Below are 17,256 nucleotides of genomic sequence, written 5' to 3'. Positions count from 1 at the left end.
TTTGTTTGTTTTTTTAAGGTGAGAGTGATCTCCATCTCTATAGGAACACAAGACGCAACACACTAAAGATGCACATCAGGAACAGAATAGAGGTGGCATTAATAACACGAATCAGCTCAGCCGTTTACATTTTCCCCGAGTGTTTAGTTTTCCTTAATTCCTTGATTAAATTTTTAAATAACCCAACAAATGCGGATCTGAACTTTAATTCTGAAAATACAAAGGATCCCTATATATACTCAGTAGTTGCGCGTGGGGGAGGGCGATTAGGACCGAGTAATCCCCACTGATCTCTATTACTATCCCTTTATATATACCCCCGATATCACATCCTCCCTTTGCTGTCCGCCTCCATAGACTTAGAACACACTGAAAACGAGCATTATTATGCGGGACAAGATGTGAAAGATACCACGATTTAACCAACCCACATTTTCCTGTTTCTTCCGAATTTTTCTTTGATTAAAAACCTCCAATATCCCAACAAAAGGGGGTACCAGATCGTTGAATAGGCCTAGTCTAAAATGCAAAAGCTCCTTCGTGTGTGTGTGTGTGGGGGGGGGGGGAGGGTCATAGGGCCTATCCCCTGGTCACATGCATACGACCTCCCTACGGGCCCACCCCCACAGGTAGTTGCACTTTTTATTAGGCTCTATAATTATTAAAATTATGTCGTCATTACATGAGAAATCTCGCAACAATAATCTATAGTGGTTGGTTTTAATCAACAGTTACTGTTCGTCCTATCTTTCTTTTTTTTCGATTGAAATTTATCCAAACATTCCTTGTCCGTCCGCGAATATGTGCAGCGAAGCGTTATGAATTCATAGGTAACTTTCGACTCCAAAGCTGTATAAGTATACAATTCGTTAGGGGAATAACTGAATATATCCTATAGAGTCGGAAGAGGCCTTTCGCCTTGTATCCCAGTGCTACAGTACTGGGTCTCACGGAACTTTTTTTTTGGTTCTACTTTTAATTTTACTTTAATGTATTCAAATTGTATTTACATGTAGATTGATGTGTGTTATTCCCGCAGGTCGCCTTTGGAAAGCTGTTTTAATAATAATAATAATAATTGATATGATTTATATAGCGCCAAATCCACTCTGCAGAGTGCTCTAGGCGCGGAAGGAAGAGAAAGTGAAGGAGATAAAGGACATACAAATATCAAGTACATGTAATGAGTAGTCAAATTGAGGCTTTAAACAAGTTTTTACAAAACTGAACATGCCAACCCTGCAGTATAGAATAAATAGGCCTAAAACAAAATAAATAATTCAGAGTAAATTCAACACCACCGCCGCTAATCGCCGTCTGACAGTCTCTGAACAGTAATCTAACAGAAAAAAAAGTAGGCACCAAATCTGATTGCGTTAGCCAGCCTAAAATTTATTCAGTCTTGCAATTGTGTATCCCTATACTAATATGTATTACTTGTCATTATCATTATCATTCCTTCAGATCAGGATAAAAGGTGATGATAAAATACAGGGGCCGCTGAACTTTGTTGTTGTTGTTGTTCTTCTTCTTCTTCTTCTTCTTCTTCTTCTTCTTCTTCTTCTTCTTCTTCTTCTTCTTCTTCCTCCTCTTCTTCTTCTTCTTCTTCTTCTTCTTCTTCTTCTTCTTCTTCTTCTTCTTCTTCTTCTTTTTAAGGGGTGGTGGCTGTGGGTCCAGTACCCCCCCCCCCGCGCTTTGATTGGAAGAATCCCCTCGCGTCGGATTTCTCTCGACGAATCGTACTTCGTTATTTTTCCCCATTATGTTTTCAGATTTTTTTCAGCCAAAACGGGGGGGGGGGGGGGTGGACTCAAGCCCCAACAGCCCCCCCCCCGTTTCCTGATCTTCAGAGGGCCGATATCTCTAGCAAACATATCAGAGTGACTCATCAATAACGGGTTAAAGATCATAATTATATGTTAGGCCTGTAACAAAATATGTTGTACGATGCTGCACGACACGCACACTCACACAAACACACACACACAAATACATTTAACATAAACACATGTATGTCCACAACCATGTAATACATATTACTCACATCCATAAAATTTGTTTTACTTGATTTATAGTAATAATTAATAAAAGCAATTTTCACTGCACTTAATGCACTTTATTCACTACTCTGCACATGTTGCTTTTTCTTTTTCTTTTTCGTTTTTATTCCACTGGCATCCCCTTGCGGACGCCACAAAATTAGCACAAAGTATTTCAATGGGAAATTGCCCATTTTGTAAATGTGTTATGATGTTTCTTATTTCCTTTTTGAGTTTCTGAGGCTGCAACCATCACTATCAAGCATGTGCTTAAAGACGGCAGGCTCCTGCATGTTTTTTCTTCCTCCATTATTCTGAAACAAGTGCACGTATCCTCGATTCCTTTGATCTCATTGTTATGTTTATACCTTAAAGATTGTGATTATGATACTATGAATGTCATGTTTTTTTTTTCCTATTCTGTGGTCAGATACACCAGAAGCGGATCTAGAGGGGGGGGGGGTGGGGGGTGGGGGGTGGGGGTTGCAACTCCCCCCCCCCCCCCAAAAAAAAAAAAAAAAAAAAAAATATCCGGGGACCATCATGGGGGGGGGGGGGGGTAATTTGGCGATGACCTCTATACCAAAAATAGTATTGGTTTAGATGCAAGAAAACGCCATTATCACACACAGATTTTCAAAAATTCTCCTATAAAAAAATTCTCTCGATATAAAATCGAACTGAACTGAACTGAACGGTCTACGTGTCAGTGACAGCAATAAGATGAAATATTTGGCCTTATGTTCAACTTTCTCCGACTTTTACCTCAGATCCAGTAGTTAACCTGGCACATTTTTTTTCACCCGATTTATCTTTATAACTCCACTGTTTATATTTTTACGTGGTTGTATATTTGCCTATCAAACTTGAAGCCTCGGGTTCTCCTTGGCTTCACCCACCCCACCCCTCCCGAATGGTATGGAGCGCGATATATGTATTCGAACTGATTGATCAGACTGTTTACTGACTGAATCCCAAGATCGATGTTTAATACAATGGAAGATCTTTCCAGAGTTTCCATGATTATTGTGACTTGAGTACAATTATGTACATGAAACAGATTTACCAGCATGAATCGTATATGCTTTGAGAGAAGGATTAAGATAGATTGCAAATAACGATTTTTTTTTTTTTACATATTGCATTCCATAGTTTAATAAACGTTCATCCCACTTACTTCTAAGAGCTGTGATATGTGATATGTTACCAGTGCGTGACATGGGTGAATGCAGGCCTATATAATCTACATTATGCTGAAGTCGTTGTAACTGTACGAGTGTGTGGGGCATTTTGCAAACCTCTCTCCTACGTTGCTGCAAGTTGTGAAAAAATGGCTGCTTGTATGAGGATGACATCTTCTTTTGTGTACAATCGACTGGCTTCTTCCTTTGCATCAGCGAGAGTAGTGGTCACCCGACATCGGACATGCATGTCTCGTCAGCAACAGATCCAGGTAGGGCCCACGGTTCACTTCGGTTACCATTACGGCGCAGCAAGCAGCCGGCTTTCTACGCATAGCGTTTAGCGTAGCCAGGGTAGCGTGACGAAGTTCGCCACGCCTCGATAGACAAAATCACGAAGTTTGATACAAACAAAAATCGAACAGCAAAAGCATTGTCATGTGTTAGAAACTCTGTTACTGCTATTACTATAGGGCAGCCTTACTATAGAATTATAAAAGTATACCCGCTCTATTTCAACGCTGTATATAAATGTAAATATAATGAGTCGATGTATGGTCAGATTACAATACTTTTTACTTCAATACTTGTTCAAGTTGCTGTTTCTTGCACACGCACGCGGCATGCAGCTGTGCAGCAGACAGCTAGAGACTAGACTATAATCTTGAGTATAGAGAGAGATTAAAAAAATCACTCCAAATTCCTACCAATTAAACATTAAATTTAAACCAGGGCAGGGTTTGATATCAATTGACATATGTCATAAGCGTAATTATGTACTTGTTCGTTGCGTAAAACAGTTGAATCTTTTGTTGTGATGTTGCGCCACATGTCCCGCTTTTGGTATCTAGCATCAAAAACATAAAAAGGCACCTTTCTTGACTTTGTGAAACTTGCGATGAAGCAGCTTTGAAGTGAACTGAAGTGGGATGGGATGTGCAGTGACAACACGGCAAGATGACAAAGATAAACAGTTTATAGTTATACTTTGCATTGATAAACCTACACCTTAGATGAGCACTTGCCCGATTGCCTGGGGCAAGTGAAAATCAAAGTCAGGCAAGTGTTTTAGAACAATGAGAAAAAAAATGCTCAAATTGGGCAAACAAAAAGTTTCGAAGGCACCTTTTTTCACTATTCCTCCGTCAAGCCCACAGAAGGCCAAAGGCAAAGGTGATGACTATTTAAATTTAGTGATGCACTGTGCGCAACACATTTTAATTTCATTTTAGAAACTTTCCAACACTTTATAGGCCTACATGGAAAAGCCCCAATGCAAAACAACACCAACACTCGATGTCGAAACCAAGTTTGTTACTTTAATGTGTTTATTAAATTGTGCGTGAATCAACGTGTGCTGCTTATTCGAATAATGATTGTGTTTTATCAGGCTCTTGACGTACAAGGGAGTTTTTGTGTCATTTTCTTTTTCATTTTTGAACTTTCTTTTCTGGCAAGTAAAATTCTTGTTTGGGCAAGTGTTCTGCAATAATTTGAAAGTCTGCTTGCCTGACAAAGCAAGTTTAAAAAAAATATATGTAAAAAAAAATAAATTATGTAGCACCCTGCCATGAGGTTTATTAACTCAGAGGAAAACAATAAACCCGCTATTAAGATTAAACTGTATTCCTATCAGAAACAGAATGATCAGTTTTGAAATGAGCAGAATATGTTTTTGATCATCGTTGGGCAATGTACTGCCATGGTACCACAATAATACTTTGTTTGTTTGTTTTGGGGTTTGTTTTTTCGAAAGAACATCAAATCACCAGTTTTGCTGGATGAGCTAACACCATTAGGTCAGGGTGGGGCATCGGTCATATTCAGTGATAGTTCTTGTCAAATTTGTATTTGAATGCAGTGCATTTTTGTGTAATAATATATTATTTGATAATGTTTGCAACTGTGTAACTTTAACATTGATATAGCTGATTCTGGATGCATGCACTGGTCGGGGAGGAAGGTCTTGAGCCTAGGTGATTAAGTTTGCCTTTTCCTCCCCTGGCAACCTGCGGCATGCACCTGGAATCACCACAATTTTTATATCATGTAATACGATTTTCTGTTTGTATTTTATGTCCGCTTGTATTGTATGTTGAATTGCCGAATAAATGATAATGATAGTAATAATAATGATAATAATGATAATAATAATAATAATAAATTGAGTGTATGATATTTTGGCTTTATTTTGGAAAATCTACAAAGGAGTACTGCAAGATTACCATTTAGATATAACTTACAAGGACTTTAAAGAATTCTGCAAAACTGACTTTTCAAATGGTCTGCAATTTAGAAGTTTCTATTGAGTTGATTTTTTTTTGTTGTTGCTTTCACTGATATTATGTTAGGTATACTAACTGATTCAAGATGTCAAATATAGACAGTATACATTACACATTTATGTGAATATCAGGCCAATCTTTGATTGACTCATTGTGCATTCATTTACATAATCATCTACTTCCTTTTTTTTGATATCTGAAGTTTTTACTTAAAAAAAAAACACTTTGCTTCCTGCAATGTACTTTGTGGTCTGGACCAAATCAATTAAAGGTTGAGGACTATGTCAAACAATTGAAGTATCAGTTGTGATGCAGATCTTTAGTACTGTGAGGAGAGAGTTTTGTTTGTTTTGCACAATACTGTGTGACTAAAATTGCATGTGAAGCCATCAGCTGCAGGGCTGTTATTGAATAAATCCTTTCAACAATCATGCAGGACATATCAAAATATTGATGCAATAAACCATATCTAGGAAATCCACAAAAGTGAGTTTGCTGGACATAATTGCAAACATGTGAAATCAAAATTTTGTCCCAGGTGGATAAATGGATTCTTTTTCAGTTTTTGATTTGTCTTTATCCTCCAGATACCGGCAATGTGTGTAGGAGCAAGATCTGTTCACACATCTTGTAGGAGGAATGATGATGCTGACAGCTGTCGCTTCCCACTTCCTGATCGCAAGACTCTGCCGGAAGACCTCCAAGAGGCCATGAATGTCGTTGAAGAGAAGGTAGGTCATATTTTGCTTTCTTCCTGCATCCTGTTCCTTGAGGATGCTGGGAGAGAGGACTGTGTGGATGTTGCTGAGGCTTTTTAAATGCATGTTGATATAATATGTATATACAGGGCTCGACACTAACTTTTTTGTTTGGTGGCCCGATGGGGCCACCAAAATCCTCAATTTCAAATTTTTGGTGGCCCCGAAAAAAAAACAATAAAAAACATTAAAAGTCCTGGTTTTTTTTATTGAGTCAAATATCTAAGTTTTATCCAGTCATAGTAAGAAATGGAAGTTGGACATACATCTACTCATAAATGAACCTCAACAAACTCGCAACACTCACTCTCAGGCACTCATTCAGTCCTTTTCATCCATCCTTTAAACAAATATAACTGCTAATTTCCGGCGCAAAAAGTTACGAATTAATTGACGTACTTTTCAAAAAAAATTGGTGGCCCGAGGCGGGCCACCAAATTTGCCCTTTTTTGAAATTTGGTGGCCCAACTTTCAATTTTGGTGGCCCTGGGCCACCGGGCCACCGTTAGTGTCGAGCCCTGCTATATATAATATATGTATTATGTATATACACCATGTATATATATATAAAAGCTTCCTTGCCTGTCACAAATACATATTCACTATGATCATCTGAATGAAGAAAATATTGGGAGAGATTGTGCGTATCTGTTTTACATTTCAATTGATAATGCTCGCCATTGTCAAAGTGGTTTGACATGGTCATACAGATTGTGAAACATTGATGCGTAATATAACGGGAAGTCTAGTAGTTTTCAATGACAGATAAAGAGTCTTCTAGAGTCATCTTCGTATACAAACCTACCATGGTAATCTAGTATTGTCTTGTTTATTTGACTTGAAAAGCTATGAACTTCATTTCTAACATTTGTGTTGTGACTTTACGGATGCAAAATATCTAATGTCCTTGCTTCTTTTTTTTTCTTCCATCTTCCCCGGAGAGTGGTTTTCTGCCAAATGTCTTCAAGGCGTACTCCTACCATCCAGACTCTTTCCGCGCATTCTTTCAATACCACAACATGTTGATGGTGGACAGCGGGAACCTTACCAAGGCTGACAAGGAACTCATCGTCGTGGCAACGAGTGCCGCCAACAACTGCATGTACTGCATCGTTGCCCACGGAGCACTTCACAGAGTCTACAGTAAAAATCCAGTTCTTGCAGACCAGGTAAAACTCAGTAATGATACTATTTAGATCTTCATCTTTTTGGCACAGCTATGGCTATGTATCGTAACCATGTAGGGAGGGTTTTTTTGTTTTTTGTTTTCCCTCAGATGGAATAATCTTTTTATTTGTTGGGAAGTTTGCCTTGGTTTATGTAACTCCATATTGAATGCAATTCTCTCAGAAAGAGTAACACACCCTCCCCCCCCCCCCCTTTTAGATATGCATTAGATCAAACTATACGCGGCTGGCGCCACGTTGTGTTGGGGGGCAGTTTATATTTCTGGTGCCACCTCTGGGATTCATCAGCTAACAAGCAAAAAAAAAATGGTCTTCAGCGCAACTTTCTAATTCCACTTCCGGATGTCATCAGCTAACGAGCAAAAAAAAAAAAAAAAACGGTCTTCAGCGCAACTTTTTAATTCCACTTCCGGGGTTTTTTCAGCTGACAAGCAAACAAAAATAAAAAACCAAGAAGACCTTACCTGCACTCCCACTTTCAGATTTCATCAGCCTGGTAAAAAAAAGAAAAGAAGATAAATAGTGGGGGGGGGGGGGGTGGCCAAAAGTGGTTACACCCTATGTATTGTGCCAAAAAGGGGGGGGGGGGCGCTATACTCTAGATCACATGATGGAATGACCAGGAACTCTTTGCAATTATTATTTTTAAACCCCTGCAGGTTGCAGCCAATTGGCGTGCAGCAGAGCTCGATGATCGCCAGCGCGCCATACTGGACCTGGCCATGGCTGTGTGCACAAATGAGCCAATCACCGATGCCCACTTTGCCAACCTGCAAGCACACGGTCTGGACCGAGACGATGCCTTCCAGATTGGCAGTGTGGCTGCATTCTTTGCACTGTCCAATCGTATGGCCCACCTCTTTGATATGAAGCCAAACAAAGAGTTCCACTTGCTTGGACGGGTTCCCAGGGAGAAGAAATAGTCCGTCCATGTGAAAGGATCTTTCAGTCTGTCTTTTAAAAATGATGTGATGTCATAGGATCATTGCCTTTCAAGTACTGGTAGTACAATATGACAACTTGTCACCAGTACTCTATATGAGGATGGTTGACTTGCAGTGATCATTATATTTTGAGAGTATGAGTATGCTATATATTTCCAGCTGTCATAAAATTATGGATCATGAGAGTTCATTTTTCACTTCTAAAATGTCCTTGCAGACCTCAACTTGTTCCAAGATAGGAATACTTGTGATTCTTGATCAGGGAATAGCAAAGGGACCTCTTTTTTTGAGAAGATATAAAGGTTTGTCGATCAGCGATATACCTCATAATGAGTGCCTAGGAAATATGGTAATCACTTCAATGAATACATTGTATGTAGCACTGTTTAATGAGGCAATCTTTGTAAGGGGTCATTCACAATTATCAACATTTTCACAAGTGTACAAACCATACACTTTTCAAGACCCCCCTCCCTCCCCCATTAAAGTGTACGGAGAAAAATGTTGATTTTTTGTTCGCATTATTTTCACTGTGTCCAGTTCTTGTTTGGTCTGCCTTTTTTTCAGTTTGTGTCCCTCCTCATCCTGGTGCTTTAGCAACCAAAGGGTTGTACGCTCTTTGGTGGATACCGAGTGGGATATTTCTGGTCACGCACTGGGCATTTTCATGCTTGTATTTGTGTTCTACTTCTTGCATTGTGGGCGCCCGGGAATACTAGCACACGCGAGCGAGACGAGAGGCCGTGATCAGACGGAATGGGCGCGAGAATATGGATCAACATTTTTCGAAATTGGAAAGCATACGCCGGGTGTTGACCCCCTCCCCACCCGGCGTACAGTTTGTACGCTTGTAAAAATGTTGATAATTGTGAACAGCCCTTACATGTGTACCATGTCTTTTTGTACTGGTCTGACTATCAGTAATGTGACAAACTACAGAGAAATGGCAATGATAGCATCAATGTTTCTTGCTTTTATCCATACGTACATGAAAAAGTTGGGAGAAAAAAAAAGCAATAATGGCACATTGATACAGAAAACGGCAAGGTACATTCATCTAAATGTTTTCCTCGGCCAAACAAAGGTTTAGATAGGTTATAGTGGAGTCAGTGTGTCGTTTATTAGTTGGTTGGTTGGTTGGCCTCTTCGTCCATTGTATCCAGGTACCAAATATTTTGTACACGAGATGGCCTCTAGGCCTAGATAAGCAAGATTTTGTTGTTGTCATACTTGTCATACCAAGCGTTATAACGTATATGTAATATTTAACACACCTTGTGGAGCAAACTATTCATAGGAAAATCTGAAATCATCTTTAGAGCTGATTCAAGAATCTTGCCCAAATGAGATATCTTTGAACTCATTCTCAATGACATTCACACATTTGAATATGATATTGCTGTAATTGGATTCGCTTTGTTTTGCTGCTTATTTTACATGTATCCTATTTTGTCCCAAATGTAAAGGTGTGACTTTTTTTGTTGCAGGTTGTGAAGGAAAATCATGAATAAGAGTGATTATTGATTTGTTAGAGATTGTGAAGGGAAATCTTTGAGTGATAGGTAGAATGGCAATTAATGGGGAAATAATCCCAACTGGAAATCTTGATTTTGAGAACGCTGTGACGTACTACACATCAGTGAAGGGTGATTGTATTCACACAATCCGTTCAAAAGTAAATTTCAAGTTTTTGAGAAATCCATGTGCCCTCATCACTCCATATGAAGACCACAACAATTTGTGATATCACTGTAGGAAAACAATATGATAGTGTAGAGGGCAGGGACAGTAATATTAAAGGACAAGTTCACCTTCATAAACATAAGGATTGAGAAAATGCAACAATATTAGTAGAACACATCAGTGAAAGTTTGAGGAAAATTGGACAATCGATGCAGAAGTTATTAATTTTTTTAATTTTTGTGTTGGTACCGCTGGATGAGGAGACTTCTACAGCTTGTGAGTCATATGCGTACAACAGTATAAAGAAAATGTAAAAGAAAATTCAACATATTTTCAATTTTTTCGCATAATAAAAGAGCACTTGACTTGCCTCTTTCTAAAGGCAGGGGGAATAATATTACCCATAACATTTGTCGGTAACGAGTCAGGGGAATGTGTACTTTTTTCAAAAGATGGAATTTTGTGAAATTCTCTTTATATTTTCCTTTTATTGTTTTACGCATGTGACATCTAAGTTATTCATACACTGCAGTAGTCTTCTCATCCAGCGGGTCCTGCACAAAAACTTCAAAAAGTCATAACTTTTGAACGGATTGTCTGATTTTCCTCAAACTTTCAATGATGTGTTTTACTAATATTGCTACATTCTCTCAATCCTTATGTTTATGAAGGTGAACTTGTCCTTTAATGTCAGACTATTTTAGTAACTTTGTACAATAACATCTTTTTTTTTCAATTTGATTTATAACTTAAAGGATTATTTTGAGAACTTCTCTTTTATTTCCTTTATATCATCATGTGACATCACAAATTGTTGCACTTCTCTTTTTCATGGATTGTCTGATTTTCCTCCAACTTCACTTACGTTTTGCACGTATTTTGCTGCATTCATTCAGATATATATATTTTTATGTAAATTCCCCTGTAATTCGAGAAATAGTGTACGTATCACTGTGTACATCACTGTATACTACCGAGCAGTATTCAATTTTGAATATATGTATGAATTGTACAAAGGTGATCAAGAGTAATCAAGGGACATTTGGCAAAGTGAATGGTGGTTTTCTAATACTTACAGTATTTTGTTTGCTATATATGTTTGTTTTCATGTCATAAGTATTCATTGACAAATGTAAGGCAATTAAAGGCAATAACCTGTCAAGATTTGCCTGTGTGCAACTTCATCATTTTTTCCCTATTTGTCAAGTTTATGCTCTAGGTTTTGACAGGTCTTCTATGTCCTTTGTTGCGATGTTTTAGACCTAGATTTTAGTCTAAGAGTGCAGTGAAAACTGAGAGGGGCTGCGATATGGATTCATGTTACTTTGCCATTTGAATGAATATGTGAATGTTAACAGATTTGTCTGCATGCACATGTATCTACCATATGTGTGTGTACACATATATGTATATATGTATGTATGTATGTATATGTGTATATATATATATATATATATATATATATATATATATATATACTTTATTTTATTGTTTATTCATATTCATTGATGCCTATACATATATATATATATACAGTTGAACCTCTCTTATCCGGCCTCCCTTTAGGGCGGACGTCCACTTGGGCGCGGACAAGCCCCGGAAGGGTTGCGGAAGCAAATTTTGTTATTTCGGCATCCTGTCCGCGACAGGCGCGGAATAACTTTGTGAATCGGCTTGTCCTGGGACATTCCTAGGACTGTCCGCGGACTGTCCGCGGACTGTCCGCGGACTGACTGCAGACATTCCTAGGAATCACTCCGCAAGAGCGCGAAATACCTCGTAATATGCTAATCGTAGCCGGGCAGCGCGGAAACATCTAGGATTACACCAGGAATGAACGCGGACAATCAGGATGCCTTCCGGACAACACAAGTTAGGCATGCGGACAAACTGCGGACAACACCAGGAAAATGGAAAGGTATAAATTTGGCGCTGACTTTGACTTTTCCTCATTTGACTGCTAGCCGTCATTGATGCTCCTTGTTGTGCTTCCGCAGTAGCGGCTGATATTATATTAATATGATTAGTCAATATTATTTGATAAATGTGACCACCGAAAGTCGAAGAATAGGATTGTCTACATGTCGGCTGACGACTCATTTTTTTTTTTTTTTTTTTTTTTGGATTTGTCTCATCTGGGAGAACAATTTTCTCTGCCTAGTCACATGGATAATATTCTCAAACTTTTTGAACCATATATATATATATATATATATATATAATATACATAAAAAATGTAAATGTATATACATATATATATATATATATATATATATATATATATGTACATATAATCATGTTGATAAGGTAGTCCACGTGTGGGAAAGATAAAAAGATAAGTAACAAAACTGCAACAAAGTTCATGCTGTATTCACCAACGATTTATTTCTTCACAAGAAATAAACCGTTGGTGAATACAGCATGAACTTTGTAAAGTTCATGGTGTATTCACCAACGGTTTATTTCTTCACAAGAAAGAAACTGTTGATGAATACAGCATGAACTTTGTTGCAGTTTTGTTACTTATATATATATATATATATATTCTTTATTCCCTTTTTTTAGACCTGTGCTTTATCCATCGTGAAGTAGACATGTTTTGCCTGATACTTCTGTAGAGCATGCCAAAATGATCCTAATCATTAAATTTGTTTTTCTTTCTCTGATTTTTACCCTTGTGCATCTCTAACCCTCTCTTATTTTGATCACTTTTGAACATTTTCAAGTCCGAGAATTTTTTTTTCATGCTTAGAGCTTACTAGCCTATTTTCAATGAAGTGTAAAAATGGGGGAAATATTTTCAACCTATACTTTTACTTTTTTTTTGGGGGGGGGGTTCAACTGGGCTGTCAAATTGGACAATCGAGTTTATTTGTAATTAAAACAAAAAGAAAAGAAGAAAGTATAAGGTAATAACAACTACGAAAATCATTCAGGTAAAGAATATTTCTGAACTGATTTGTGATGCTTAATGTGTACTTTAATATATACACTCAGCAAAAAACAAAAGAAAGACAGAAATTTGATTTAATTTTTGGAGTTTATGATTTATTGCTTTTTCTCTCATTTCACTTGAATTTTGAAGTGACAGAAAATTCTTCATTTTCCTCCATCATCTTTAGCTTTCATTGTTATTTTGGGCTTCAAAGACATTACATTGTAATGAGACCACAGGTATATCTTTGCAATTTGAATTCATGCTTTTTAGTGTGATGAATTTGTCTTTTGTTCTAATATTATGTTGTATCATTAGAAAGCATTTACGCATGAATAACAACTTGTTCATGTTTATATGATACATTAACATTTAGCCAAAAATTCTATGCTTTTTTTTTCTGAGTGTACTTCCACGCACTTTTGTGATTTTTCAGCTGGGCTGTCACATAGAACAACCTAGTTTGTTTGCAAATAAAATACGAAAACAACACAAAGGAAAATGTACTATAGTAAGTAATAGGAACCAGGAAAGTCACTCAGATGAAAAATAATTTCTGAAAAGATCAAATCAAAACAAACTTACTAGGAAGTTAGGGGGCTGATTTCACTTCTTTCTGGTTGCTTTGGCACAGTCTCTACTACCTTCTTCTTTGCCTTCTGGGACCGGAAATTCCTTAGATTTACCTGTTCTTCATCACTAGACGAAAGGTGTGCCTGTGATGGGGATATTTGCATGGGGGCCTCGCCTCCCTTCTTGCTCATTTTGCGTTTCATTGGCATGACGCTCGCGGAAAGTGTCGACATTTTCGTGTCTGGATCACAAAATTTCCGCATCGGTTCCGGACACTTGCATATATAGATCCGCATCGGCTCCGCGCTGTCCTAAAACATTCCTGGTGTCTTCCGCTTTCATTCGGGAAGCTTCCCCACACCACGGGATTCTTTCCGGAGCGTATGCGGAAGGAGCGGAAGGGTTCCGGACAAGCGGGACATCCTCAGGACATCGTCAGGACAAGTCGCCGAAGGTGTCAGGAAGTTCATTTCCGCGTCCAAATTTTGGTCTCGATCAAAATTTGGACGCGGAAATTTTTCTCTCTCCCGAAGGTGCGGAAACGCCCGGACATGTTTAGGACAGTGAGCGGACACGTTCAGGAACGTGCGGACAGGTTCCCGAAGGAGTGCGGAATACCAAATTTGCATTCCGGGGCTTGTCCGCGTCTTGTCCGCGCCCTAGTGGACGCCTGGTCTTATCCGGATCTCTCTATTATACAGACGCAATCTCGCCTTCATTTATTTATTTTTTTTAATAATTACGGGAGGAAAGGGGGATTCCCAACTCCTTGAGAACTCCTACACAAACACACATGAATTACACATTACTTCCAACATGATTAACATACATTACATCAAATTTCCTTCCAAATTGCTTACCTTCAGACATTTTAACATCCCCAAACATCCCCAAATGTAACAATGTAAAGGTTGCAGTATACACATTACTACATGTGGTACTACAATGGGCTACATCAGTACATGTGTATGTATATGTACATGTATAAAGTATTGAGTCTCCCGTATCCGGCCAAATCCCTTATCCGGATGAGCCCCGGTCCCGACTTGTCCGGATACGAGAGGTTCAACTGTATATATATATATAAATATATATATATATATATATATATATATATATATATATATATATATAGATCATATATGAATAGAGAGAGAGAGAGAGTGAGTGAGTGAGAGAAAAATAATACAATACTTACATTTGTATAGTGCTTGTATGAACCATTTATTTATTGCACAGTGCTTTACATCACATCGTCTATAGTGCACTTGCTACATATATGCAGATATATGCATACACATATCTCTTAAATTTCTCTTCATTATACATTCAAACAATTTCGCTTTGGAGAAGCAGGCAGTTTTTAAAAGAAAGCTAACATTTTTGCAGAATGATTATCATTTGTGATCTCAAAACATGTATTTCACTTTTCTCCAGCTTATTTCAGAGCAAAAAAGGACAGTTATGGTAGAGAACAGATATATCTTGCCATTAGGCAAGGTCTTATGCGCTTGCAGAAATGTGCGAATCAGCAATTACCCATCTTTTGACATAATTTGTAATGATCTCAGGTTTGCTGCTCCTCCTCGTCTGTATTTATTCAGACATTTCCATCTAAAAAATGCACATCACCGAAACAAGACTGAAATGAGGGAAAAGATTCTTTTGTTAGTGGTAATACATGATCACACAATCGTTATTGTCCAGACACCTGAATGTACTCACTAAGATGCACATAATCAGGTGTCGGTGATGATCATTACATCAAAGAAAGACTGCCGTGAACAGTCCATGTATATTAGGTCCATGGGGAAATACATGAGAAAAAGCTTCATGAATAATCGACTTTAAAAAGTAAGAGCGCCCTCTGCTGTCTAGTCTGTTTCCACAATTCTGACAAAAAAAGGGGGGGGGTGAAAAAGACGGGATGTGAAATCAGAGAAGTGTAACATGGACTGGGAGGAATCTCTTCGCAGTCTGCACAAATTTATGCTTAGGTTATAAAAGATAACAACTGTATTTTTGTTCACGTTTCCTGTTCTTTGCACATTAAATTATAGCTGCCGAAAGTATTGAAAAGGAGAGCGAGCTGTTGCTCTCTAGGTCATCGTAGGTTCGATGCGATTTAGGAGTGATGCCTACACAGAATTGCTCTCCCCTGAACCACTTATACACCTGCGATAAAGCACCTAACTTCTTCGGGTATGCACTGAGCATGGGTTAAAAAAAAGGGAAAAAAGAAGGGATTCTGGTTTCTTCTGTGCGGTGAAAGGAACGTCGGCTCAGTGGTGTTAAGAGAGCGCTAAGGAAGAATATCAAAAGAATGACATTACTTTAAAAAATAGAGTTGGAGAAAAGAGGGGAAATGTGAAGAATATGAAAGAAGGAAACGGGAATGAATATTTTACAGGCAGTCCGTCCTGTACGGATGACGTTTGCCAATTTAGCATGCATGGCAGGGGCGGATCTAGGAATTCTGTAAAGGGGATGGGGGGGGGGGGTGACTAATATTTTTGGTGCCACTTCCGGGTTTCATTTCATTTTTTTCTTTTTATTTCTTTTGTTTTTAACGAAAAATAAGGGGGGGTGTGCGCCGGTTGCGCCCCCTCTGGATCCGCCACTGCATGGCAACGATTTACTTTGCGGAAGTTGCGCAGATTTTTTTTTTCTTGTTCAGTACGACCTACAGAAATAGTTCCTAGAAAGAAAGAGAGAGAGAGATAAAAAAAACCACTTGATAGGGAAGGCAAAAACATACAGAGACTTAAAAGACACAAAGGGACTGAATAGAAGATACTGATAGTGATGAAAAAATAAGATAAAAGAGTGAGAACTCCAATTTCAGTTTCATTATAAGTGAATGTCATAACTCCTGGCAAAAAGGCATGATCATTTGAGACATGTTAGGTAGACCCCTATTGATAAACCAGCGATCTGTTTCATACCAATCAATCTAAATGAAGCCTTTAAAACAGCTAGGAAGCAACTAATCCCTTAATAAGCATTTGTTTTTGCCAAGGAAACTATCAACATCTATTTTACTAAAGTAACAATAATGACAAATCTCGAAAGACGAAGCCTACGCAAAACATATTGAAAGAAGAAAAGAGACGCTGTCCAGTATGCTGCTGTGAATCTGATAAATCGATGTTCTTCCCTTCTTCCTTTAAAAGGAAAATATATCTCATTATTTCTGGTCGATCTTTAGCAGTGTAGGAAACAAACAATTCCACTTAAACCTTGAGAGAACATTTTGGTCCGCTGCAGTTCGCCAACACCGGCCGCTTTTCCTTCACACATCCATAATCATGAAGCGTGCATCATTGGAATGGATTCAGAAAACTCCAAACAAAAGCAACAAAAGAAAAAAGACGAACAGGGAAGCAAACAAATCACATGAAACAAGCTGCATGGTGCCAACTGTACTTTAGGAAGCCCATATACTGTAAATTATGGTCAATCATGATCTCAGAATTAACAGGCCATTCACAGAACTAGCTCGGTGCAGTGCCCCCTGATTGTAGAGAGCAGACCTCAATTTTCGTCACGGGTCGATATCCGCCGCCCGCCGTATATTTACACGGTGGCCTCGATCCCAGAATATTCGGAATCTTATGGAATTGCGGCGAACGCGCCCCCCAGCGGCCAGTTCGGCCGAAGTGCAACAGAGC

The 17,256-nt window shown here is 38.5% G+C and overlaps 1 protein-coding gene across 1 annotated transcript; it reads left to right on the top strand.

Annotated features, from left to right (window-relative positions):
* Window positions 1-3,264: 3,264 nt before the first annotated feature.
* LOC139713709 (uncharacterized) lies at window positions 3,265-8,381 on the top strand. Its single transcript, XM_071625414.1, has 4 exons — window positions 3,265-3,492; window positions 6,093-6,236; window positions 7,205-7,432; window positions 8,110-8,381. Exons 1-4 carry the CDS (start codon window positions 3,370-3,372, stop codon window positions 8,371-8,373), a joined length of 759 nt encoding a protein of 252 aa, XP_071481515.1. The 5' UTR covers window positions 3,265-3,369; the 3' UTR covers window positions 8,374-8,381.
* Window positions 8,382-17,256: the final 8,875 nt, after the last annotated feature.

The sequence above is a fragment of the Diadema antillarum genome, unplaced genomic scaffold, assembly GCF_040938485.1.
Source record: "Diadema antillarum isolate AM-2024a unplaced genomic scaffold, OU_Dant_1.0 seq00002037_RagTag, whole genome shotgun sequence".
Lineage (NCBI taxonomy): Eukaryota > Metazoa > Echinodermata > Echinoidea > Diadematoida > Diadematidae > Diadema > Diadema antillarum.
This window is presented reverse-complemented; position numbering and strand designations above follow the sequence as displayed.